At 34.1% G+C, this 25,383-nt stretch overlaps 1 protein-coding gene across 1 annotated transcript in view; it reads right to left on the bottom strand.

Moving 5' to 3' along the window:
- Positions 1-2,214: 2,214 nt before the first annotated feature.
- The window catches only part of LOC120626034 (netrin receptor UNC5B-like), a gene marked incomplete at its 5' end in the record, with an annotated part of 38,257 nt that continues 15,088 nt past the window's right edge, over positions 2,215-25,383 (bottom strand). The window contains 12 exons of the mRNA XM_039893314.1: positions 2,215-3,428; positions 3,845-4,102; positions 4,658-4,767; positions 6,394-6,562; positions 6,757-6,888; positions 7,898-8,059; positions 8,619-8,675; positions 9,626-9,814; positions 10,593-10,671; positions 11,188-11,387; positions 12,808-13,018; positions 13,992-14,414. Coding sequence (XP_039749248.1) covers positions 2,260-3,428; positions 3,845-4,102; positions 4,658-4,767; positions 6,394-6,562; positions 6,757-6,888; positions 7,898-8,059; positions 8,619-8,675; positions 9,626-9,814; positions 10,593-10,671; positions 11,188-11,387; positions 12,808-13,018; positions 13,992-14,414 — 3,159 coding nt within the window. The remainder of the gene's footprint in view (positions 3,429-3,844; positions 4,103-4,657; positions 4,768-6,393; positions 6,563-6,756; positions 6,889-7,897; positions 8,060-8,618; positions 8,676-9,625; positions 9,815-10,592; positions 10,672-11,187; positions 11,388-12,807; positions 13,019-13,991; positions 14,415-25,383) is intronic.

The following is a 25,383-nucleotide window of genomic DNA, read 5'->3' as shown; positions in this document are numbered from 1 at the left end:
TATAACTATACACAACTAATGATGTTTTGTAAACATTCTCTTGCGATATTAACACTCTAGATAATTGTGTTATAAGTGTGTGTTTACACTATCAAGCTATGAAAACAAACCAAATTATACAAAACTAAAAAAATTGATTACTTAGTTAAAAATTTTCATTTTTTTTTACAAATGCAACAATACTCTGATATTAGAAAAGTTGACGATAAAACTTATTCTTAAACGATCACAATCATAAACACAATACATAATAAATAGTATGAACAAGTGTCTGATATCCTTGACTGATTTGATAGTTTTATTGTACCCCATAATTTTCCAGTGTGTCGGAGTATTTAATTAGTACAACTTTTAAATTAATTCAATAACAATTCTTTAATTAATACAATTAATTAATTAAAGAATTGCAATTGAATTAATAAAAAAAATGTATTATATAATTCAAGTAGAACAGTAGATGTGACTACTACGGGATAAATATTAGAGGTACCACAAAAAAAAAATCATAATACATTTAATTTTATTCAACATAAATAATTTAAATATTTGGTTACAAACTGCTTATCAGTTTGTAACCAAATAGCGATAGCTTATTCGCAAATTTTGTCTTTTAAACCTTACATAAAGTAAAAATGTGTCAAAACTTCCGTTATGCTATCCAACAATTATTTTTAGAATTTGATGAAGTTGGCCCTTCTTAGGGGTGAGTATATTCTGTTATTTCATGAATCACCGAAAAAAACACAAAAAAATATTCATATACATTTATCTAGTGTGAACACATCTCCCTATATGCTATGCCATTTAAATCTGCAAACAGACATATACGATAAACAAAGTAAGACGTTAGAGATATCAAATTTGACGTCAAAAATATATCATGCATATTATGTACGAGATTTTATTAGTACGAGATATATACGGATTTCTACGTCATAGAACCAGGGTTCCGAACTTTAAATACTATCTGACAACAATATTATTTACCTACACATAGTTATAATCATTGATTTTATAAGTTTGATAGTACCATTACCATTGAAGCTGTTTTAAATATTTTTCTTTTTTTTTTTATATTAATAGCGGGCAAACGATGGCCACCGATGCGTTGTCGGCTTTTAAGGAATTTGTTTATCCGCCCCTTGAATAACCCTAGATTGAATTTTTGAGGAAACACAGATGGGAGATTGTTCCACAGTTTGCAAGTGCGCGGTAGAAATGATCTGGTATTTCGAACAGTAGAAGAATACCAGGCATCCAGATGATGAGGGTGGAATTTATTTCTACGACTTGAGGTGCGGTCAGAGAACAGGGAAGGAGGTATCTACGCAAACAACTCTTCAACACATAGTTGCTGGCTGTATAAATGCATTGATTTAATTTGTTACTATTATTAATGACATGGTGCCGAACATTATGCTCGCCTAGCTTTCTTGACTATGTTCTAGAACACAACATGTATCGAGTTCTACTTCTATTGCATAAAATACGAGTAGTTATGTCATAAGATTTTATTTTAGTAATGACGTTTTGTAGTCAAGTGTCAATGTGCAAAGTCAAAGTCAAAGTCAATCAAAGTGCTTTAGATGTCATAGAATTCCCGTAAAAAATTGCGGTTGAAGCACTTGAACATAGATGTTTTTTATCTCGTGTGTGACGTGTTTATTTTATATTCTTTAGTAGGTATAAGAATATCTAGTCAGATAATACTGTTTTTTGTTTATTCATCGATAAATCATAATCAAGTTATATTAATTCTGCTATATTATAAGTAATACAACAATTTTCGTTACAAAACCAACACGTAATCTAGCCTAAAAATATTATCTTTCAACATCAGTTCTCTTCTAATTAATTTGCTTAACGAGCTATTCAAAGTTTTTTTGTTATGTGTATATTACAATTGCTGCTCCTTGTATATTTAAGTAACTCTGTAGTTTTCCTACTTACAGAAGAAAAAAATGTGAAACGCAATATTAAAGTATTAAAATGCGCGTGCCCATCAGTACGTGTTAAATGCACCAAATAAACTGTGGATGACGATATTAGCACAAATTTTATACTTATTCAATGTACTCAGTGTATAGTTTCTGCTCACTTCAATGGCATTTCCATTACTGAAAAATATGTTGCCTGAGGCCTGTGTTGTAGCTAAATAACTGGCTAAGACACATAATTGCCAAGCGTATTATAATAATTGTAGAAAAAAAACGTATACAATGACTAGAGTGAAAAAATAGACTTTCAAAAAAGTTCAGTCTAATTAGGAAAACAGCGTCTCTCAACAACTGTGGCGCAATCAATCCTAGACATCTCCCTAAATATTCTCGATAAACTCACTAACATACTTACATCGTTGTTCCTACATATCCAAAGATTTAAAATATTCTCAGTTGGAGAGCAAGTATTAGAGAAATAATAGTAAAAAGACGAAAGTTTTAACTTCTCGGCGAGCAATCTCCAATCGTTTCCTTTCGAAGTCTGACAATCCAGTAGCTTACAAAGAATAACTCGATCAGATTTTGTTAAAATATTAGATCTATAGTAGTTATTGTCCACGGTAAGACTACTCCTTCGCATACCATTATTTTTGTACACGAAATCTAACCGTCCCTCTTTTTTTGATAATGATAAATAGTTGAATGGATTCTCGAGAATATTAACACTGTAACCCATATCAACACCCGAGTAGCTGAAGCGTTTATTACAATTGAAATTCGAATTGATATCATTAGCTTTTAAATTAAAGTTGACTGAACTGGATTGTTTGTGCTTCTGATAAACCGTGATGTTTAAATCTAGGCTATTTATTGCGTCTATCTGTTGCAGAAGGAAGCTACAATGTAAAGAGCTGACGTTCATGTTCCACAAGTGGCTGAAGGATAGTTCTTGATATTTTCCTCCGGATTGAATCTTCCAACCCACTCCTACATCCCTAATATTGACGCATAAATCCGACGAATTCTCATGAAAGTAAATTGTTTTTGGATCACAAAGCAGAAAGCCACCTGTGCGCTTTTCACTTTCAAAACATTCATAGAAAGCGTAAGGTGTATCATTAAAAGCATGTAAATGAAGATTATAATATCCATCGATTCGTTTACTAAAAAATAGAGCTAATTTCAACAATTTGGCATCCAATGCGTTAAAGCTTCTACCAATAAGAACATAGTCACTTAAAAATTCACAAACAAGATACACTTTTGCAGGATCGACTTGTGCGAAAAGAGGAGTTCCAGGAGTCTCTTGATCAAGAGTCAGAACTTTCCTCCACTCTCTTGAGTTTATTTCTTCAGGTTTCTGGAGAATAGAGAGCACCCATCCAGAATTCTTTAATGCTGCACAATGTGGAAATGTTAGAACAACTCCTTTACAAAAGTGGAAGTTTTTTGGTCCACATCTAATTACAGGACTTAGCTGTGTTTCACCTAAAGAAAAACAAAATTACATATTATTTCATCACTTTTGTAATCTATAAGTTTAGCTTGATTTAAGTTATCGAAAAAAATGTATTGAGAACTTTATTTTAAACAGACGTTTGCAAAAATCAATAAAAACCAGATCGGAACTGACACAAATAGATTGAAGGTCAAGTTAATACATAATGCGAGCTGCAGACTGCAAACTATTTATAGTTTAGCCTAGCTCCACTAAAATTTAATACCAAAGGCTGTATGTATGGATGATGCCTGGCGTGCAGCAGGTTTACCAGGGCTATCTACTCAGCATCATACCGCAGATGAAATTATAAAAACTGCAAGTGGCAGTGGCTTACGGTGCAGCTAATGAAACTTTTAAGAATAAAAGCTATATAAATCGTTAAACATAATACTCTAACTAGTACCTTCATGTAAGAGAGGCTTATTCCATTCCTCATCTGTGACTTCAATGGAGAAAAGTTCTTCTCCTTTCTCAACCACGCCATCGGGTACAAAAAGTCTAACTCCACATTTGTCCAAATTAAGCCAATCACCGTCGCTATTAACGATTTTAGACGTAGCAGTTTCCAAATATTGGGAGTTAAGGAATTTTGAATCTACAGAAGCATTGTTTTTAAGCGATGGCGACATCTCTACACTCTGATTCCCGTATGATGAACCTGCTGTAAGTGAAAGTCTAGATTATATTAGTGGACAATTTCGATTTGTGCTAAGCTGTGGAATTAGGCAGACTGAACGGCGAATTTATGTTAATAAGACATGACGAACCTATACAATTTAATATATTTCTTGAAAATTTACATGATTGAAAATTATTTAATTAATTTAATGAAGAAAGCTGGCTTTTTTTTTAAATAAGTTATCCTACTAATATTATAAATGCGAATGTGTTTTTGTTTATTGATTTGTCTTTCCTTTACGCCCTTTGTTAGCAACCAACCAACTTTATTTTTGGCATAGAGTTACTTGAAAAGACAGAGAGTAACATAGGCTACTTTTTATCACAAAAAGGAACAATTTCCACGAGATTTGTAACAAACCGAAATAAACGCGGACGAAAAACTCTGGCAATAACTATTGGTTGAATAAAATACTATAAATATTGCAAATGAAACACAGTTTAGAAAAAAGTACAAGGGTAATTTTAAACAAAATGACCATTTGATAGTCGCCTTTAAGTCTTCCTATAAAACATGGTGCATGATCAGTGAACTCACAGCTCAAAAAGCAGCTGGAGTCAGAACGGTCTGACTCCTTGTCCTTGCAAGCAAAACTCTCTGCGCCAAGAGCTCTTACCTCTCTGTCGTGATCTATTGGGGTGATGTAGCTGCAAGAGAAAATATCGGTGAATTTTGTTGTAAATATACTTAGCGTTAAAAGAATTAGTTAGTTAATATTTTATTTATTTATTTATACTCTTCATTTGTACACAACTCAGAAAAACGAGAAAAAAAAAGAACAAACACATGAAGAATGAAGCAGAATACAAAAGGCGGCCTTATCGCTAAGTAGCGATCTCTTCCAGGCATCCTTAGGATTAGGAAAACTAAAAAGCGAATAGGTGGGGTACACTATTTAGAACATACATACGAATAACTACATACTAATACATAAACCAGACTACACAAATACAACAATAGTATTGATAAATATTAATAAAAAATATACTAATAAGTACAAATTTCAACATACCATAAATACTTAAATATTTTGAACTTAACGACAATATAAAAATAAATGCTGTAAAAATAAATCTCATAATTCCGTATGTTTGGGGTGAGGCTCTTGTCATGTCTAAAAAAAAAGACAGAAAAAGACGTACCGCCAAACGATTTAGCGCCCCGATACGATGTCGCGTAGAAACCGTATGGCAGGTTTAATAATTTAAACAGCCATACCCCATAACAAGTCAGCCCGTTACCACCTTGGATTGCATCAAGTTTGAACCTTCATTTGTTCAACATTTCTGTCACATATTTTTAATATAAAGAACGACTTACAATTTGAATTTCTTATAATTAAATAGAGCGTTCAAAATTAATCAAAAATGGCGTTACAAAACAGTGTAATTATTGCGGTTAGCGAAATCGTAATTCAAGCAAATTTTGTACATTTTAAAAGCGATTGCGGAAGTTATTTGCTTAATTATCTGTAATTTCAGCAAAGCTGCACAATATCGAATTGATAAAATATCGTCAGCTTCCGATATCAGCGCTCAAATCTATTTATATGTTAAATATGTTTGATAACCTGCATTTTAATTAGTATAATAGCTTTAATGATGCAAAATTTAAGTTTAAATCAGTATCATGCTTTGACCACACTATTATTGAATAATTTTCGAATAATGTGTAGGCAGAATACATATGTGTAGGATTAATAAAAAAGTAAGCGTTATAAACATAAAACCATACACACTTATATGGTTTACCTTCTGCAACTGACATCATCTAACGTGCAGAATAAATGCGTTAGAATCGGGCTTTGAAGTTATTATATTATTAAAAGCAATTTTTAAGCTAGTCCAGATCTAGAGATAATATTATTTTCAACATTGCACTGAAACTTAATTGCTCAAAACGCACATAACTTAGAAAAGTTAGAGGTATGTGCAGGGATTCGAAAGTGTAGCCGAAGTCATAACTACTAGGTTATCAGATTTCCATTCGCTTTGCTTCGTTTTGAGCAAATAAAACAACACTTGCTTCAACGCTGAAGGAAAACATCGTGAGGAAACCTGCATGCCTTTGAGTTCTCCATAATGTTCTCAAAGGCATGTAGAGACTACGGCCTGAGCCCTTCTCACTGTGGGAGGAGACCCGTGCCCTGTAGTGGGCCGTTAATTGGTTTATATGAAGATGATAACTAAAATTCAATGAAATAAATGATACAAGTCGATATAATTACGGTTTTTAACACAATTTCATAAAAAATAACCAATCGGATTACTTACCTGTTTGCCAACTGAGGCACTTCATAAAAATGTTCGTGGCGAGGGTTTGTAGACGTACTTGTTTGTCTGTGCGTCCGTCTCGAGTCTACTGTATGAAACTCTTCATGAATTGTCAAGTCAGGCTGGTTTGTTAGTGTCCTTTTTATGACGTTTCCAAAGTAATTTGTACCTTTAAAAAATTTCACTTCATTATTAAGACATTTAGAATTGTAAACTTTTGATTGTGGTATAGGTAAAAGTATCTTAATTTACTGTTTACGACCCAGTAGATAGAGCCTATATATAGAGTTGTCAAGGTCGCTACTGGACTTTAGTTTTTAGAAACATTTAAGTCATTTAAGTTTGGTACCATATTTTATTTACCTGGTGGTGGTTTCGTATATGGAGAGTTTTCAGCCATTTTTATCTTCATATATTTTATTCCCAATATAACAACGACAATAAATATTAGGAATGCTATTGATAATGCTATCAAAAGTGGCCAATATGAAGATCCTGAAATAAAATAATTACTTAATTTCGAAGCCAAATTATTATCAACACAGTGCACCTTATATTATTACGTTTTAAAAATACAGTTATCAAAATGACAACAGATAAAAATGTAATTTTATTAAAATCATTTCATTTTAAAACATTAAAACAATTTAGAGGTTATCGCGGCCCCGAAAATTTAAGATGTATTTTATAATCACACTTTATGTCTTTGTAGTATAACAACGTGTAACCAAATAACGAAATACTGTAGATTTCATAAGGAATCACCCTGTAAAAATATTTATTCAAAAGGAACCTATTTTTTTTACAAACTAATTTAAAACATTCAAAATTTTTACTTATAACAAACCTATTGACGATAAAAGACCGAAACGCGCATAATAACTAAGCTATGCACGCGTACCTAATAAAGTGACAGGTATCACTTGAATTTAATTTTGCATGTGTTGTTAGGGCTCTAGAAGAAGAAGAAGAAACACTTTATTGCACGTAAACACACAGGAAAAGAAACATTAAGGAGTATGCAAAGGCGGCCTTATTGCTGCCAGCAATCTCTTACAGGCAACCTTTGTAGAAAGGACTTACAGCAAGAGAACAGGACAGTGCCAAGAGTGTTTTTATATAGGTATACAATATACATAAATACCAAAAATGTATATTGTATACAAATACACAGATAACTGTATCTGATTGCAGACAGTGAATAATGCGTCTCTAAAGCATGTGAAGTAATAATTAGATTTTCATTTACACGTTTTATAACTCAACTAATTCTACGATAATTCAAAACCAAATATCAATAACCTATAACAGCCCATTGCTAAACGAAAGGAAGAGTTCGCTCACAATCACCACGCTGGTTTGGTGATCGTAGTTGATGTTATTAGTACAGGGGATGAGTCGTAGAGTACGAAACCCACGGAAAGAGAGATGAATGTATTCTGATCTGCCATCACCACACGGGACACGGCAGAAAAAGGGTTATAACAAAGAAGCGCGGACTTACCGTCGTATATAATATCAGATTTAGATGTTCTAACACATAAAGGACATTGTGCAACCTGATAATCTTTGCCGAGACAAGCAGTACTTGTTATACATCGTCTTCTTCTTGTATGCAGGCAGTCGGAGTCGCACCGGGACCATTCAGACCATTGCGACCAACGACCTACGAACATTGTTTTTTATTTAAAACTCTACAGATAACAATCAAATTTCAATAAAAGATTTAAAATCTGAATTGCTATCAGTCCGGTGAACTATGTTTCTCGGTACATATGATCTAGAAAATATGGGCTAATTATTTTATTAAATGTGTTTGAGTTTGGTATTTCGATTTTTTGCAAGATAAGTGCCCAGTATATTTGTTATGCACAACAAACTTATCTAATTGTATACTTTGAAGCTCAAGCAGTAAATTCTTAGTTAAAATTCCTTACAGACGCTTTTCGATATTTCCTTTCCAAATAATTAAAGATTTTATCGTTTATCCAGATATAGGCTTATAGTCAATCGCTTCAATATCATTGTAAATATTAATTACTAATATACTTCACAGCAAAAGTCTATTATGAAAGAAATAAAGTTACTCGTAATAAAATATATTGAGCAAAAGACAAAACGCCAGTAAAATGGAAGTTTAAATAGAAGTCGTCGATGTCAAGTTTTGAAAACTTTTACGTACGTTTAAGTAATGTTAAAGTGTAGCTAGAGTGTAAAGTGCATACCCAAGATTATACCGGATGATTCGTCGGCCAACTCGTCCAAACTATCCACGTACGCGTCTGAAATACATTCATAATTACAATGGAAATTGCAGTATGAACATAAAAATGATCCAGAAATAAATAATACACTATTGTTTGATTACAAATAAAATAAAAACGAAAGGTTTCGTAAAATACTCGACCAAAGATTTTACAGGATTGTGTTGTTAACGTTACGGCTATAATATACCAACAACTTCTTAGCCACGTTCGTAAGGTTTAAATTGAGGTTTCAAATCCTTCGCGTCAAAATACAGTAAAATTGTTATTACAATAAAATCTACTTGGAGAAAGTAATAAAACCTAGCAGTCGTAGATTTATGTTGCCCGCAACGTTTGGATAGCTAATAGGTAATAGTTAATAAACCTACTATATCAGATGCTAGCCATGAGCAGTTTTTTTTAAAGAAATAAATACCTAGCATATGTTTAAGCTACGTGTAAAACGGAGATCTTCAGACGTGCATGAATAATGAATAAAGGTAGGAAAAGTATGTGGTATTGGAGATTGCATGCGTGAACACGCTTTTCTCTTCAACGATGCAGGACGTGTCTGCAATATCTAGAGTACGGGCCAAATTATATTTTATTTCTAGCTTGCTTTTAGGCATCGCAGAGTAATATCATCATAATTTTGATAATAACACTTCTAGTCTATGAAGACTAATTACGTAAATACGTAAATAAAGACGTAATTTTTGGTAACGAAAATGATAAAGAAAATGAAAACGCGTTATGAAGTCCTAGTGAAACACTTTTTGTCTTAAATGCTGTGGGAGGAAAATAATAAAGAGTATATTAATTAAATAAGTTATCATTTTAAAGAAGTTAGATTTTTAAAATAAGTACTTTATCAAATAGGTATACAAAGACAAAATGTAGATCTCTTGGTTTGCTTTACAATGATCTTAATAACTTAGTATGATCAACATTGGAATTCAAGTAATGGGTATATATATCCTACTAACCCAAATCACAATCAAGACAATCTTGGGTCTTTTGCACACTGGGTCCTATGCAAGGTTGCCCCCCATTTAAAGGACGTGGAGCAGTACACGTCCGTATTCGTCTTCTACCGCGGCCCTCCGGATGTTCTCGAACTTGTCCCACGCAGAAACAGTCTGCCCATGTGGACCAAGCCGTCCATCCTCCATTTACTGCAAAACACCTTTTATGTCATAGCCTTAGAGTTGAGGCTAAAGTAGGACACCAAGATTACACCAACAGTCACAGTCTAGGTCCAACACTGTGATATTTGATGTACGCTTTGGGCCCTACAAATAACGTTGCATTTAATATTGTTTTGTCCCGTTCTGACATTCGAAAAATGATCTCAGTTAAAGTGTGACAAAATACTGAATAACTATTACGACGTTAAACCACATTTAATTGTACAGACTATGGAGTAAAAGTTTAAGATTACATTTTCCAAACGTTGAGTTGTCTTCTGTTTTTTTCTGTGGTGTACAATATAAGTGTATTCATTTATTAATAGTATTTTATAATTTTCAAGAGCTCAACAGATCCAAGCTTCTGTAGATCTGTACAATGGTTATTGTAGAAAATAACTGAAGATTATAGTTAATAAAATAAAACACCTTGAATGTAATAACATAGCTTTTAAAAATACAAAATGTTCTGTATTCTTTGCATCACGTATACCAGGTAGTATAATAATATGTGTACATATTTAAGAAGACTTTAAGGTGTCTCCATACGCTTGGCAAACAACTCCAATCAGCGAACACCAAACAAGAAGCTCGAACGTGTGGATGGCCCCTTAGACATAGTACAACAAACTAGTTAAGTTATAACTTTAGTAGGTACACTTTTCTCTTACCAGATATAAATAATTGATGAGCCATTCTTTATTCCCATATAAACTACTAAAGGGTAGGTGGGTAGAAAAAATTGAATATTAAATTTCCAGCTTACCAAATACAGTGAGGAGCGCCGGTTCAGACATCCTTTTGCCGGCTAAATTCTCCGCGACGCAGGTGTAGTTTGCCATGTCCTGGAAATTACATTGGTCTAGACATCTACGTTACTCGACTAGGTTTAACCAAATAATAATAGTATACAAACATATCTTCTCTCCATTTTACAAAAATTAAATGATGTTATTTGAAGAAATTCAGTCAGTCAGTCAGAGTTGTGTTTTCAATTTATATGTAAAGATAGCATTTCCAAATACAAAGACTTAAGTAATCAAATCAGATTCATAGAGAAACTTGCTTAAAGCAATAAAGATTGTTTCCTTTTATAAGACTGAATATTTATACAAACAACTAAAGTAACTCGAAAGTTGTAAGCTGACAAATATTGCTCAATTTATCCACATATTTTATAACATCGAAACGAGTAAACTTCTTATAAAATTCTAAGCTAGGTAATCGGCATTAAAATCATTCAATGTTAAATCCTATTACTGAAACAACAAAATTCAAAATCAATCATATCTGTTGAAAAACCTTTATGTACTTCTAACGATTCACATAAAAAAATTAACGAGCGATATTAGTACACTTACTTGCAAGGACGCCTGTTTGATAGCCAAATCGCCTTCCTTAGAAACTTGGACGTTATCGTCTACCACAACTGGAGCTCCGTTCTTTAGCCAATATAGTTGAGCAAAGGGAGCAGCTTGGGGTGGTTCACATCTAAACGTCACTGGCGTGTATTGTTTCGCTAACTGCGATTGTGGAGCTACTGAGAAATGCTTCTTTATATCTAGAGGCATATTGTACATATTAGGATGTATTAATGTATAAATATAAATGATCAATAAACCGAAATAATAAACCAAATCACACGTGACACGAGCTGGTTAATTATTATGGCCTTATTAATTTGAAAGGACAGGACAGTAGGCTGTAGCCTTCTTTTTTTTGTCCTGTTGTGGAGAAACCCTCATGGATATCACCGCGCCACGAGGAGACACGGTGATTATGTCGGACTTGTACCGACTAAAACCTGTGTTCCGTCCAGTCGGCTGGTGGCCGGCCCACGAGAACGCCTTCGCACACATCCGCGACGACCGTAGCCTACGTCAACGCTAGCCTAGAGCGGATTGGTAGACTTCACACACATTTGACAACATTATAGAGAAATTTCAGGTATGCAGGTTTTTTCACTATGCTTTCCTTTACCGTAAATGCAAAATGAAATTTTAATTGCTTAAGTTAAAAATGCTCATTATTCCGTTAAGTTAGAGTCGCATGCCAATCATTTAGTTTTATTTGTTATTTATTCAATCAATAATGACCACATTTACTACTTCTTAACAATAAGGTTGAGAATCCAGACGCACTTAGCAAATGCTCGTTAGCTGTGCGAGTAAAACAGTACGAACATGCAGCGGAAGATTACCACTATGCTCGAAATGCTCCAACATTTCGCGCGCTCTCGTTTCTTAATAATATGATTGCTCAACACCAACAAATTGACATACGAGTATTTAATATAAGTTTAGCTAAGTTCCTAAATTATTCAGATTCAGACAAATTAACTAATATTTTTGTAATGTACATCTGTAACTGACTTAGTATACGTTTTGGCTAGCTGTAAGTATACTAAGGATATAAATAAAAACAACTAAGATACACACACTACAAAATCATGAAAACAACAAATTGTCGTCGTGGTGACAAGATTAGTTGCGTAAACTCAGATCAAGCTATACCCTACCATGCCCTAGGTCATTAGTACTATTGAATAAAGGTAGTATCCCTTTTTATAATAGTCTTGATAATTATTTTGCTGCGTCAACTAAATATTGGACAGAAGCAGGTGTTACTTGACTTAACAATTATTAATTGTAAAGTCAAAATCTCCTGAGGATAATCCGGCGTCGGAGCGAAACGTGCGTAGAGAGTGCATTGTTGAATATCTGAGATGTGGAATATACGGATTGAAGAAATTATAAATTACACCATGCATATTTTCTTGCTTTTCGCGGAGTATGACAAATTAACCTAAATTTTCATAACATAGCCTAAACTAAATTTCAATTTTCCTTTAAAAAAGTAATCCTATAGATTCCTTCTAACAGGATTAAGACACGTACTTTCGTCTAATTGCTTTACTTGTGTACTTAAAAACTAGCTTGCTAATTGTATTACCGGTGTAGGTATATATTTACTCTACTTACAAGCAAGCTCAACAGTAGCTGGTTGACTTCTTATCTGTCCTCTGCTCGTCCAAGCAAAACAGGAACATTGGTATTTCTCAGTGCCAAAATACTCCTCAACTTGTTCTCTCGTAACTTTATACTCTCCCTCAATAATTCTAACGCCGGTTTGCGGATCGACAAATTCGAAGTTTGACGCTTGTGTTTTTATCCCATTGCATTTAAAGTAAACCTATAATAATAACTTATGTTAATTTTTAAAGTGTAATATCTGTTCGCGTTTCTTTCGTTTCTGAAAGCCAGCGGTAAATTTTTGTTCTACCGGGATGAAAAGTATCATATCTCAATTTCTTTAAATATTGGATAGAACCAGGCATTCCTTTACGGAATTTCATGATATGTTATAAAAATTAAGCTTAATTTGCTATACTCCGCGGAAAGCAAATAAATAATTCAGAAAATTAAGCTTCATTTTCATAATTAATCAATTTCTATAGTCAAAAGTAAATTTCGCACCAGTTTAACTTTGAGCTGTGAATAGATAACATGGCATTCAGGCAATTTTTTTTAATCCAGTGTAAACGATATTGGGATAAGTTGCAGTTTGCATCCTGGAGACGAACTGAGATGTAGAATTTTTTTTATCTGGTAAAAACGAAGGGAGCCCACGGAGGAAAGGATTCAAACGTAGAAAACCCCGTGTACATATATAATAGCTAGTATTATTAACAAGATCGATTTTCAGTATTCCCACGTCTTCTCGTCTAAAGCTGAGCTGATGTATTTTTGTCTAGGTTTATCTTATATTCTCTTATAGCGATAAAAATGCGATGTCAGATTTTTCAATGCAAATTTGTCTCTACTAGACTTTGATTTTACGAAAAAAGAATAATAATTTTTTTTTTTTTGCTCTCGATATATTATCGAGGAAGGAAATAGTAGAATACATTTGTATGGAGAATTCTTATGTTAGTATCAGTGTAATCTGCTTAAAATTCTATTATGTTTTAATATAAGCATGCTGTTTCCCGCTACTTCTTTCGCTTTTGTTATTTTTTTAATCCTGGAGGAATCGTATGATTTTTTGATCTTTAGTTTGTCAATTACCAGGATATCAGCTCTCGTGGAAATATATAGAAGTTCCTCTTTGAATTTCTACACCACAACGAACCCCAAACGCAAACATCTAAGAAAATAAAACTTACTTCTAGTGCATTTGCAGCGCGACACTTTAGCGTAGCTGGTTTATTTTTAACAACATAAGTATTTTCTGGTTCCAATAGAAAAACAGGTAAATTATCTTTTGTAGTATGCAATGTTATTTTATCATCTATGGGCAATACATCATGTGTATTACTTTTAGCTGTAACTACGTCGGGTGAATCTTTATAATTTGTTTCTTTGTTTTCATAATCGTAATCTAAATATGTTTGCTCATCTTCCTCTTCGTCATCTTCTTCTTCTTCTTCGTTGCTAGGAAATACGGGTGGTAGGAAATAATCTTTGGCTTCATTGTTCACATTCATCAAAAAATCTAGTGGTTTTTTGCTGTCATCCTTGTAGTCAGTTTCGACCAAACTATCATCTGTCCGATGGTGCGTACCTAAAATATATTTCAACGTTTGAAACTGAACTACGCAATTCTTTTTTATTGCATTATTTAAAGTTATAGAATGAATTATAATTTACCGCCTTATGTGACATTGATAGAAAAACATCATAGTGTCTGACATCATTAGCTATGGCCTACTACCTGCGCGGCTAGCATAAGCAGGGGACAAAAACGATATCCACTGTCAATGGATAAAAAAAAACATGTATTTCTATATATGTATTATATTATTAGTAGGCCTTCTTTATAAGCACTTTGGAAACGTCAAATACGTCTGTTTGTAGTGACTCTATCATCGGTTCGGAAAGCAGATTATACCGAGAAGAGCCGGCAAGAAACTCAGTAGTTGCTCTTCTTCAACATCAACATTTACAACCATTTGTTTATTCATTTTACTTGCATCCATGCTTTAACATAGCCATTAGGCATTGCATTTAGAAACAGATTGACCCTTATAATTAACACAAATACATGATCTCTGACTAAGGTTTCTAATTAGTGTAATTAGAAATATATAAAGGTTTATATATGTCAGAATAATTTGTAATTTTTCTATCTCGCGATGCGAGCGAAACTGATTGCTTTCAACCTACCTACTCATTAAGAAATTCATCAAATGTATAGTAATCTCGCTGTACTAAACGTGTTTTTACACATTGTTTAAATGTATGCATTATCAATTTAACTCATGTCGTAAAAACGAATACTCAATCCCGCAAAGGAGTTCTGCACCTTTCGCAGACCATAAGCAGTTAAATTTACTAGTCCACCTGCCGAAGTATAACAACAGGGATATGGAGAAGTTTACCTCTGTTTATTATTCGATATATTATATTATTATTTTTACCCATGCGTGCGGCCATGTTTGAAGAGCGTATAAAACTGTGGGAGAGGATAAATATTTGTTCCTATAGCGAAGGAAATGTCTTCTACCCATGCTAAGTAGAATAACAACACCTAGAAACAGATCCACAGTTCGCAGGGCATGCGTCGTAAAATGATACACGGGCCCTAGCCCTTTCATTTTGATCAAACCCATCTTATAATACTAAATAGTAATATTTGTGGTTTAATCATTTTTATACAAAACGCTTGCCATTTATTTAAATATTTGTTGCTTCAACTAAACCGGTAGGATCGAAGATGCCGAGATGCACTCGACTCCAATGCTAGAAAAAGTTAATATTGCTAAAACCCATACGTTATCTCTTAAATAAACCACTTCACACTTCTACAACTACTTCATAGGACCTCCACTAGAAAATATCTACAGAGTGATTTAAGCGCTGCGTGTGTAGCTTAAGGGTTGCCCTGATTGTAACGTAATTTGCTCCTAAGCTAATGTATATGTGTTGCATAATTTATTAATAAATTTTTTTTTCTATTTTTTTATTATTTCCTACTTTAAACTGATCATTGCGGGCTAAGTGACGGTACGCATAAACTTCAGTCTTAAATACTGTGTAGGAAGAACTAACTAAGAACTTTTTAATACAAGTTTGCAAACTTATCATTAAGGTAAGGTCAGCTGTTGTTATCACGCAACCATGCCCCTTTTAATGGCAATTAAACGCTGATAGGAAAAAAATGCACTGTCCAAATTTTCCGATGACTTAGGACGGCAAAACCTCGCTACACTAGCCTATAAAATATTTTTACATGAGACTTCACGGAATACGGTTAATCTTCCACAGCATTATAATGTTCCATTGCCGGACACAAGCTTCCAATACGGATTGATGGGCATCAATGATTAATATTATTACATGTTAGTGATGACAGCTAACGTACTCTACGAGACACGGAAACAGTTCGAAGTTAATAGAAACACAGAAAAACAAAACTTACTTTGTGCACCGTCCTCTCCCTTCACACAAAATAACAAATGTATTAGAAGAATCAGAAAACAGGTCCAGTAATGCACATCCATTTATACACTGGTTTGATCTCAAACAAATTATTGAACCAATAATTTTGGCATCGATGCCATTTTGTTCCATAACTATTTTTTTGCGATTTTACATTTGATTTAATTTACATCTCTTTTCAGTTCAGCAACATTTAATAGCATTTACACCATTGTTCGTTTAATATCACCATTCACAATTTATTATCGACGATCTCGTAAATAGAGGCGTAAAAGTTTTCGTCGATGCAATTTGTGCTAAACAAGGTGTTCACTCCACGCCCGTTGAAATCCAACTGGGGATTGGGGTTGAAGGGTGAATGAAAACAAACCGAGAAAGTTTTCCACGCATGCGCTAAAACTCGCAAGTTCCACGCAAGCCATCGACAAACAAAGTTTGAGAAGCACGTTTGAAAAGGTACTTTAGGCGCAGTAAGTAGGTTGTAATTTAATACATAATTTAGTATCATTTTGTTACATGTTGATTAAACAAATAACTTTCTGAACCGTTAAACCATGTAATACACAATAAACCTATTAATCATGCGTAAGAATAAATAAAAAAAAATAATAATGAAATGAAACACAATACATTTTATTATATAGTGTTAATATTAGATGTCACCCAGAGTCATCTGGGGTCCGTAACGTATCCACTCATAAGCTGTTGCCCGTGCATTAACACAATAAAGATGAAAGGTCTATCGATAGTAACTTTAATTCCTGGTGTTTCATCTGTAAGTAAAAAAAATTTGCGTTAGTTATTCATTTTTAGACGGCCGTTTGGAGCAGTGTGCAGCGACCCTGCTTTCTGAGTTCAAGGTCGTGGGTTCGACTCCCACAACTGGAAAATGTTTGTGTGATGAAGATGAATGTTTTTCAGTGTCTGGGTGTTTATCTGTATTTTATAAGTATTCATGTGTATTATTCATAAAAATAATTCATCAGTCAACTCTGTACCCGTAGCCCAAGCTACGCTTCCTTTGGGGCTAGATGGCGATGTGTGTATTGCCGTAGTATAGTTATATATATTTTTTTATTTTGGCCAACTATTATATTTTGAAATGTAAGCATATAATTAATCTATTAGATAATATAAATTTCCAAGCAGCCTTGTCGTTCAACGTACCCTATGTTACTCTCCGTCTTTTCAACTAACTCAATGCCAAAAATATAGTTGACTGGTTGCTTAGCTAGAGCGTGAAGAAAGGACAAACAAACAAACACACATTCGTATTTATAATATTATTCAGGATAAGAATTGCAAAGAGATTGTATGTAGCCCAACAAGATTTGTATTGGTCCTCCACTTACCTGAAGATATTGATGGTCTGGCTGAATTAATACCAAGTCGATGGCCCCTTATGAACGTTCTTGTGCGGCTATAAGCGACTTGCGAGTATTTATCTTTTATTATATGCTGCAGGCTATCTTCTTGGAAAATTACGCCTGCCTTGTTTGACAAAAGTTTACAATAGATTTACTATACGCCTCCATCAGCGTACACAATCTGATACGTTTTCTAACTTTCACTAGATGTTTTGCAAACAATATTATATAAGTGTAAATAACACATCATGATCTAAACAAGTATGGCGGCCAGTTCTGCTGGGAGCTATGCCGACATTGGTTAACCAGTCGCGAAGCTTAAGTAGTTCAGAGAACGGATGGACGTTGGGGTCCCAAGGTACTGGAATGGCGACTCCGCAACGGAAAACGTGACCGTGGACAGACGACATAAAGCGAGTCGCTGGGAGCCGCTGGACACCAGCGGCCTAGGACCGTGGGTTTTGGAGTTTTCTACAGAAGACCTATGTCCAGCAATGAACGCGCATCGGTTGAAGTGGTGATAGCGGCTAGCGCATGACGTTAATATCTGTACCACGCCGGACGGAACCGAACGATACTCATGGAGGGAGCATAACGCTTTTTCCTTACGTGTTCTACTAGTTCCGTGTCTTACCGCTTATTAAAAGCAATATACCTAATACTGGAACTGGAAAATTTTTGTGTGATGAACATTAATGTTTTTCAGCAATATAAAAAGATACGCTTATTTGGGGCTAGATGGCGATGTGTGTATTGTCGTAGTATATTTATTTATTTATTTACTATTACAGTATTAATTTTATTTGCTACGAATCAGATGCTGAAAATTTAACACGAATTCCTTAATCCTAGGGGTTATTTGCCACACATTTAAGAGACGTACACAAAAAAAACTTCGCGACACGTAGTTTCTACATGAATGTAAAACTAGGCTCGAGGGCTAAAAAGCTTACAGGCTTTTAGCCTTCTTGGCGTCAAGAAACAACGGGAACGTAAGGGCTTAAAGACTGGAAACTTTTCGAACAAAAGATGGTGTAAAAGCGATGTCGGTGCTGGAAGATCAACAAACCAACAAATCACTATATAAACAGTATGCTGCGCCCATTTTATTTATTTTATCCTAATTATGTAATATATATGTGAATGTATGTCTATACTTACGCATGTACGTATGGATAAGTAAGTGTAAAGTGTAAAGTAACAAGTTTCGTAGACATAACATAAAACATGTTTTCATACAAAGTTTAATTCCTTATTTAGCAGACTTGGGGTAGAATCTTCAAAAATAAACAATGGAAATTTTTTATACAAACCTTACCTATTTACACGTATAGGTGATACGGAGTTCATCGGGTCATTTATTAATTTAATTTAATGTGCATTAAAATTTTACTGCATTAAATGTACTATACTACTATATTATATTATATATGTTACAATATATTTATGTAAATATGTACATAATTATGTAAGTGTATTATTGTATATATTTAAAGATACTATTGTTTCTGTACACCACCATGCACTGGTCACTCATGATATCATATGCAGTTTTGTCATATAAAGTTATATCATACATAAATGAGGGGTTTGCTGCTGTCCGCTGAGAAGTTATGTTCTCTATCTCCAACCACAGTTTGGGCAAAATTAAACACATATTATAACCTCTATAGTACAAAAATAATTATTTAAATCGGTTATAATTTGTCGGAGTTATGGTGTAAAATCGTCAAGCAATTTCATCCCCTGTGATGATGCAGTCTAAGATGGTAGCGGGCTAACCTGTTAGGGAGTATGGTAGTCATACCCCTAAACGGTTTCTACGCGACATCGCACCGGAACTAAATCGCTTAGCGGCACGTCTTTGTCGGTAGGTTGGTAACTAGCCACGGCCAAAGCCTCCCACGAGAAAAGCTATAATTTTGAAGAAAACTATATTGCAATGGTGACAGCCCAGTGGCTTCCTTTCGCAGAGACGCGATCTAATATCACTTGATTTAACGGTGAAGGAAACCATCGTGAGGAAACCTGCATGCCTGAAAGTTCTACATATTGTTCACAACGGCGTGTGATGTCCACCAATTTACACATGGCCAGCGTGGTAGAGTAGGGTCTAAAACCTTCTTATTCAAAGAGAAGCCGATAATCTGTTGACGATGATGATGGACGCCTAATTTTTGTTACACAAGCATGGATGGCCCTTTGCGTTGTTTGTTTATGAAATAAGACAAGGTCACCTCTTCCTTTTCTGAACGTTTGGTCGTTAGACTTGAAGCTACTGAGACACGTCTGCGGGGGATGGTAGGAAAAAAGTAACTCTAAAAAAAAAACAGGGTCTTTATCGAACAGACTTAGCTCTGTAGCATACGCGGTTAAAAAGATACGTCGTATGACAGATATAGCTGTAACTATAATAGTAACTGCCAGGCTTGTGTACTTAAGTTACTTTCACAGAACACACTTGACTAATAAAGAAAAAAAACACTATATTAAAGTTGGGGTTTTGTTAGTATATCTTAATTTATATATGTTTATCTGTATATTATAAGTATTTATTTGTATTACATTCATAAAAAAATATTCATCAGCTATCTCAGTACCCATAACACAAGCTACGCTTACTTTGGGGCTAGATGGGGATGTGTGTATTGTCGAAGTATATGTATGTATGTATATTATTTATACATGCTGAATTCATATATTATTTATTTATTTATTTATTTATGCATTTGCTAAACTATGGATATGGCAGGTAATATAAAGGAATGAATTACTTACACAAACAAATACAGCATTAACGATTAGCAATGGTTTTAAAGTAATACCATCATCAACAACATTGTTTATTACTCAATTTTAATCGTGTTAAATTAATGTACGAAGGATCTAAAAAAACTAGTACCTACTTTGAAATTTTTTTATACGGAAAATCTGACATTTTAAAATCCCAAATTATACTGCCGGGAATCAAACCCGGGACCTCTCAGTTATAAGACAGGGAGTTACCACTGTGCCAGGGAGATTGTCAAAAATATGTCAAAATGGATCCTATATATATATACGAATATATCCTATATCCTGTAAATCAATCAATGAAATTATTCGTCAGATTCATTATTTAATTGGGTTTTTTGACCGATGATAATTACTCGTAAGGTATTGGTTAATAGTTCACAGTCAAGAAGACCGTGAGTTCGACGTAGCTCCACTCTTATAGAAAAAAATATAAATATTATACCTACATATCCAAGAGTTAATATATTTTGCCACAAGTGTAGAATTCTGGAAATCAATTTTCGTGGCACTGGAATTGAATATGGCAATAGATTTTTCCTCGAATTCTGCATCCAATTGGGAGGTATTCGATATGCACAATCTGCTTACTATATCCACCTTTAAGCCAGGTACCCGTAGCTGTCGCAAGTCTTCTATGAGCGGTTTGATATGGTTACCGATCTATTAAGATAAATTCTTATATTAAAGTCTAGCTGACCCGGCGAATTTCGTAACAACAATAAATAAATAAAATGAAATGATTGATGACCCGATAAACTTCTCATCACCTACTTTAATAACTACCTATGTATATAATAAAACGAAATCACCCTTAATAAAAAAAAAAACAAAATAGTGTTACCGTAAATTGATACACATATTGTGGGAGCTACGAAAAAAAAATATTTTGCCATTTTGGGGTTGCGGCCATCTTGGATTTGAAATATGTCACAAAAAACACACACAGAGGCACGTCAAAATTATAACGCCCCATACTTTTTGCGTAAAAATAGAACAAAGAATATTCCAACTTATAGTTACTTATTAACTACGTAGTTAGTATCTAAGTATTAGTTTTAGTTATTTATTGTAATTAGTTTGATTCTTATACAAATATTAAAAGCAAAAATAAACTCGGTGTGCAGTTTATTAGGCTACATATAATTGCTAATTCATTCAAGGGCAACTGTATATTATTTTATAACTAATTACCGAATGAAATCCTTGACATGTCTCTCAACAAGTTCAAAGTTTATATAAAACTCAAAAACAGAAAAATCCTATTATAATATTTAAGATTACTTAAACGACAAAAAAGCTTAGGTGTGAATTGCTCTAACTTCATAGCTTAATATTATTTTTGAAGTGAGATGGTTATAACAAAAAAAATACCCGGCTAAGTTTGTTGTGGGCTCTTCTTAGACCAGAGCGCGTTCGGAACCATCATAGCTTTAGCTTTAAGTTGGCGAACGAAGTTATAACCATCCCCTTTCAATTATGTAAACATTTATATATGAACGATTCATAAGTGCCTATGATAGGCCTACATGAATAAAGAATTTATTGTATTTATGAATTTTGAACCTCAGATTGGTGGGAAACGCCGATAGCTTCTAGCAGTTGGTGAAGTGTATCGCCTTTTACTCCAAGGGCCAGCTTGCTAAGCGCGATCAGATCTGCCAGTGGTGAAGTGACGAAGTCATTTATGTAATACAAAATTATTTCTCTGCCGAACTTGATGAAAAAAAAAAATATAAAAGTTAAATGTTCGGTATCTGCTAGCTGCTACAAAGCTTTAGTTCATTCGTTTATTGGAAAGTACCTACGTTATAATGCAAATTTTTCCAATACTTTAAAGTGTAACTAGCTGGTGCCCGCGGTTTTCACTTAATTTGCTATACTCCGCGCAAAGCAGGAGAATCTGTATGGTGTAATTTATAATTTCTTCAATCCTCATACTCCACACCAAACAGATCTTCGGCAATGTACCCTCTACGTTTAGTTTAGCATTCTCAGGAGCAGTGGCGTGCACTTCGTACATGCACAAAAGTACTGCATGCCCTAAACTCTTTGTATAACTCATAAAGGGGCAGGATTTTATGCCAGTTTGCTTCTTTATGCATACCCTGGTAAAAACCCTGTGCAGGCCACTGCTCAGGAGATGTTGACTTTACAATATATCTTAACAATTATTCATTGTAAAGTCACCATACAGATTCTCCTGCTTTTCCAGGAATAAAGCAAATTAAGCTTAATTTACATAATATATCATGGAATTCCGCAAAGTAACGCCAACTTCTATCCAATATTTGACATATAGGTAACAACAAACAGATTTGAGTCAAAGAATACGCAATAAAAAGGATTAAACTGTACCTCTACCCCTTTTTGTCTGATACTCCCCGTCATGTCAATGTACTCTATTACATCCATATATTCATCATCCTCTTCTTTACTGTGTCCGGGTCTTTGAGCCCTCAGGAATGACATAAAGATAAACATAATATAAACTGTAAAAACATAAATTAAAATTTGAAAAACCCCGACTTGTAATACTAGCCAGTGGCGTGCAAAGAGGGTATGGACAGGGTATATAGATTATATAAAATGAAGAAAATCTCCAGACCGAGTTATAAAAAACCTTTATTTATAACCTAACCTATATTTATAACTTGTATTGCAGATTTTCAAGATTTTGTATCATCTGCATACCCTTGTGCATACCCTCTATACAAGCCACTGAGTCAAGCTCTTTCATTTGATACCCATATTGAGGGAGTTGTGAACAATGCAATCCGCCATTTTGTAGTGGCGGCCATCTTGAGGTGTTTCCATTCAAATTAAAAACAAAATCCATTCAAATTCTCATACTGATTTAACGCCCTTGAGAACATTATGTAGAACTCTCAGGCATGCAAGTTTCCTCATGATGTTTTCCTTCACCGTTGAAGCAAGTGATATTTAATTGCTCAAAACGAAAAATTATTGCTACGTGCCGGGAATCGAACTTTGTCCCCCGAAAAGGAAGCCGAAGACTTACACCACTAGGCTATCACAACTTCAGTATAATGTAAGAGAAAAGTTGTAAAACTAATTCAAAGTGATCTTACGCTGGAATAATAAATAATTCATCTTGGTTATTCTTCGAACAATAATCTCTTTATATCACTGAATTTAACTTCGTTAACTACAAGCCGGTAATCAGTAATTTTGCATTTGACGAAGAAGTTGCTTTTAATTGAAACAGTGATTTCATGGTCTTGTTAACAAATGTTGCGAGACGAAATGCGGATTAAAAAAACAAAACACGGATACTGAAGTTGTGGATACTAATATAGGTACTCTAATTAAAACATGTTCTATCAATCTCGAAATCGCCAAATCAATTTTGTAATAGCGAGAGATTGCATATAAATATATTCTACCTTTGTCTGAAAAATACTAACGGGGTGATTAGAGCATCGAATTGAGAACATACAGAATCCTCATTCAGTAATTATTGTATGCAGTGCATTGTGTCCAAAAATAGTGAAAACGCCCCGCGCACATCTCACTTTACACCCGCGGAATAATGCTTTTTTGCATTTTATGGTAAATTTTCGGAACATAAGAGGTAAAATAATAACTGTCAACTGCTAAATGATAGGAAGGGACCTAACAGTTCGAGAAACACTTCTAAAGTGGAGTAGTGTTTGATGCTTCAATGTTAGTAGGGTACACGGTTTTTGTATGTTTTTAATTCTATGGATGAGATATGTTAGTTTTCAGTAGGATCTATCATTCGTCAAGTTAAAAAATGTTTATTTATTCATTTTCAGGCTTCAGGTAAATTAATAGCTTAGACTCACACCTCAGGCCTCATCATTATTAACCCACTACCTCCACCATTACGTCTAAACTATCTTTTAAAAATAAATTAAGAGAATATCTTTTCCAACAACAAAACATTTGAACACGGTGCCTACGTGCCAACGTGTGTTTATTCTTTTTTTTTTATTTTTTTTTATCGGTTTGATCGTAACAAAATATTATATATGTATACCAATCTTTTATATTGTTTTTGTTTATTATTACACATTTTTCTCTTATTTTTTTTAATTATATAATACTTTTAAATTGTATTATTTTAGCCATAGCTTTTAAGCGTCGCTTTGTCAGTGCCTACCGTCCAAACGTCACGTCTGGCTTCACGGAAGATCAGCGCTGTGTCTTTAACAGGCACTGCAAACATGCTGAGTGAAGACCATTTTGGGATCACACCGTTCCTATAATTGTTGTGTAGACTATTAAGTTGTATTTTTATTCTAGTGGGTGCATATCCAAATAAAGTTTTCTTTCTTTCTTTTTCTAGTTTTCTATTTCCGGCTTACAACTGAGCACGAGTCTCCATTCAGAATGAAAAGGGTTTAGGCCACAGTCCTCCGCGGTAGCCAAGCAAATTGATGGATTTCACGTACCTTTGAGAACAATACCGAGAACCCTCAGGCATGCAGCTTTACTCACTGAGTTTTCGGTGATACTTACAATGCATATTCTCAAGTTTTTTATAACTCGTACTCGAGATTGTAAATTTTATATATAGCTGACCCGCGATTGCAGCGCTACCTAACAGGTGGGCCTGTTTTATTTCCAAACTACGTTATTCGCGGCCGTACGTGTTATTCTATACTCGTCGCAACTTCTAAGCGGTAGGTTCAATTTGAATATTTTAAAACTGAATTTGCAGGTACTTCAAACTTGCTTGCAGTATAATTAAACTTAATATTTATGTTACTTTATTTCTTTCGCATTTATAATATTAGTATTTAGTAGGATGATCGTTGTCCCATATGCCTCGCGATTTGCTGTTATGTCCTTTATCTCCGATATTATTAATCAGATCTTTATTAAAATTAGACAGAACATGCTTGATAGTATACACTTTCAAATAAAAAAAGAATTATAAAAATTGGTCGAAATTTAACGGAGCTATGTA

Source organism: Pararge aegeria, chromosome 8 (assembly GCF_905163445.1).
Source record: "Pararge aegeria chromosome 8, ilParAegt1.1, whole genome shotgun sequence".
NCBI classification, from domain to species: Eukaryota; Metazoa; Arthropoda; class Insecta; order Lepidoptera; family Nymphalidae; genus Pararge; species Pararge aegeria.
Note: the sequence above shows the minus strand (reverse complement) of the source record. Positions and strands in the feature narration are given on the sequence as shown.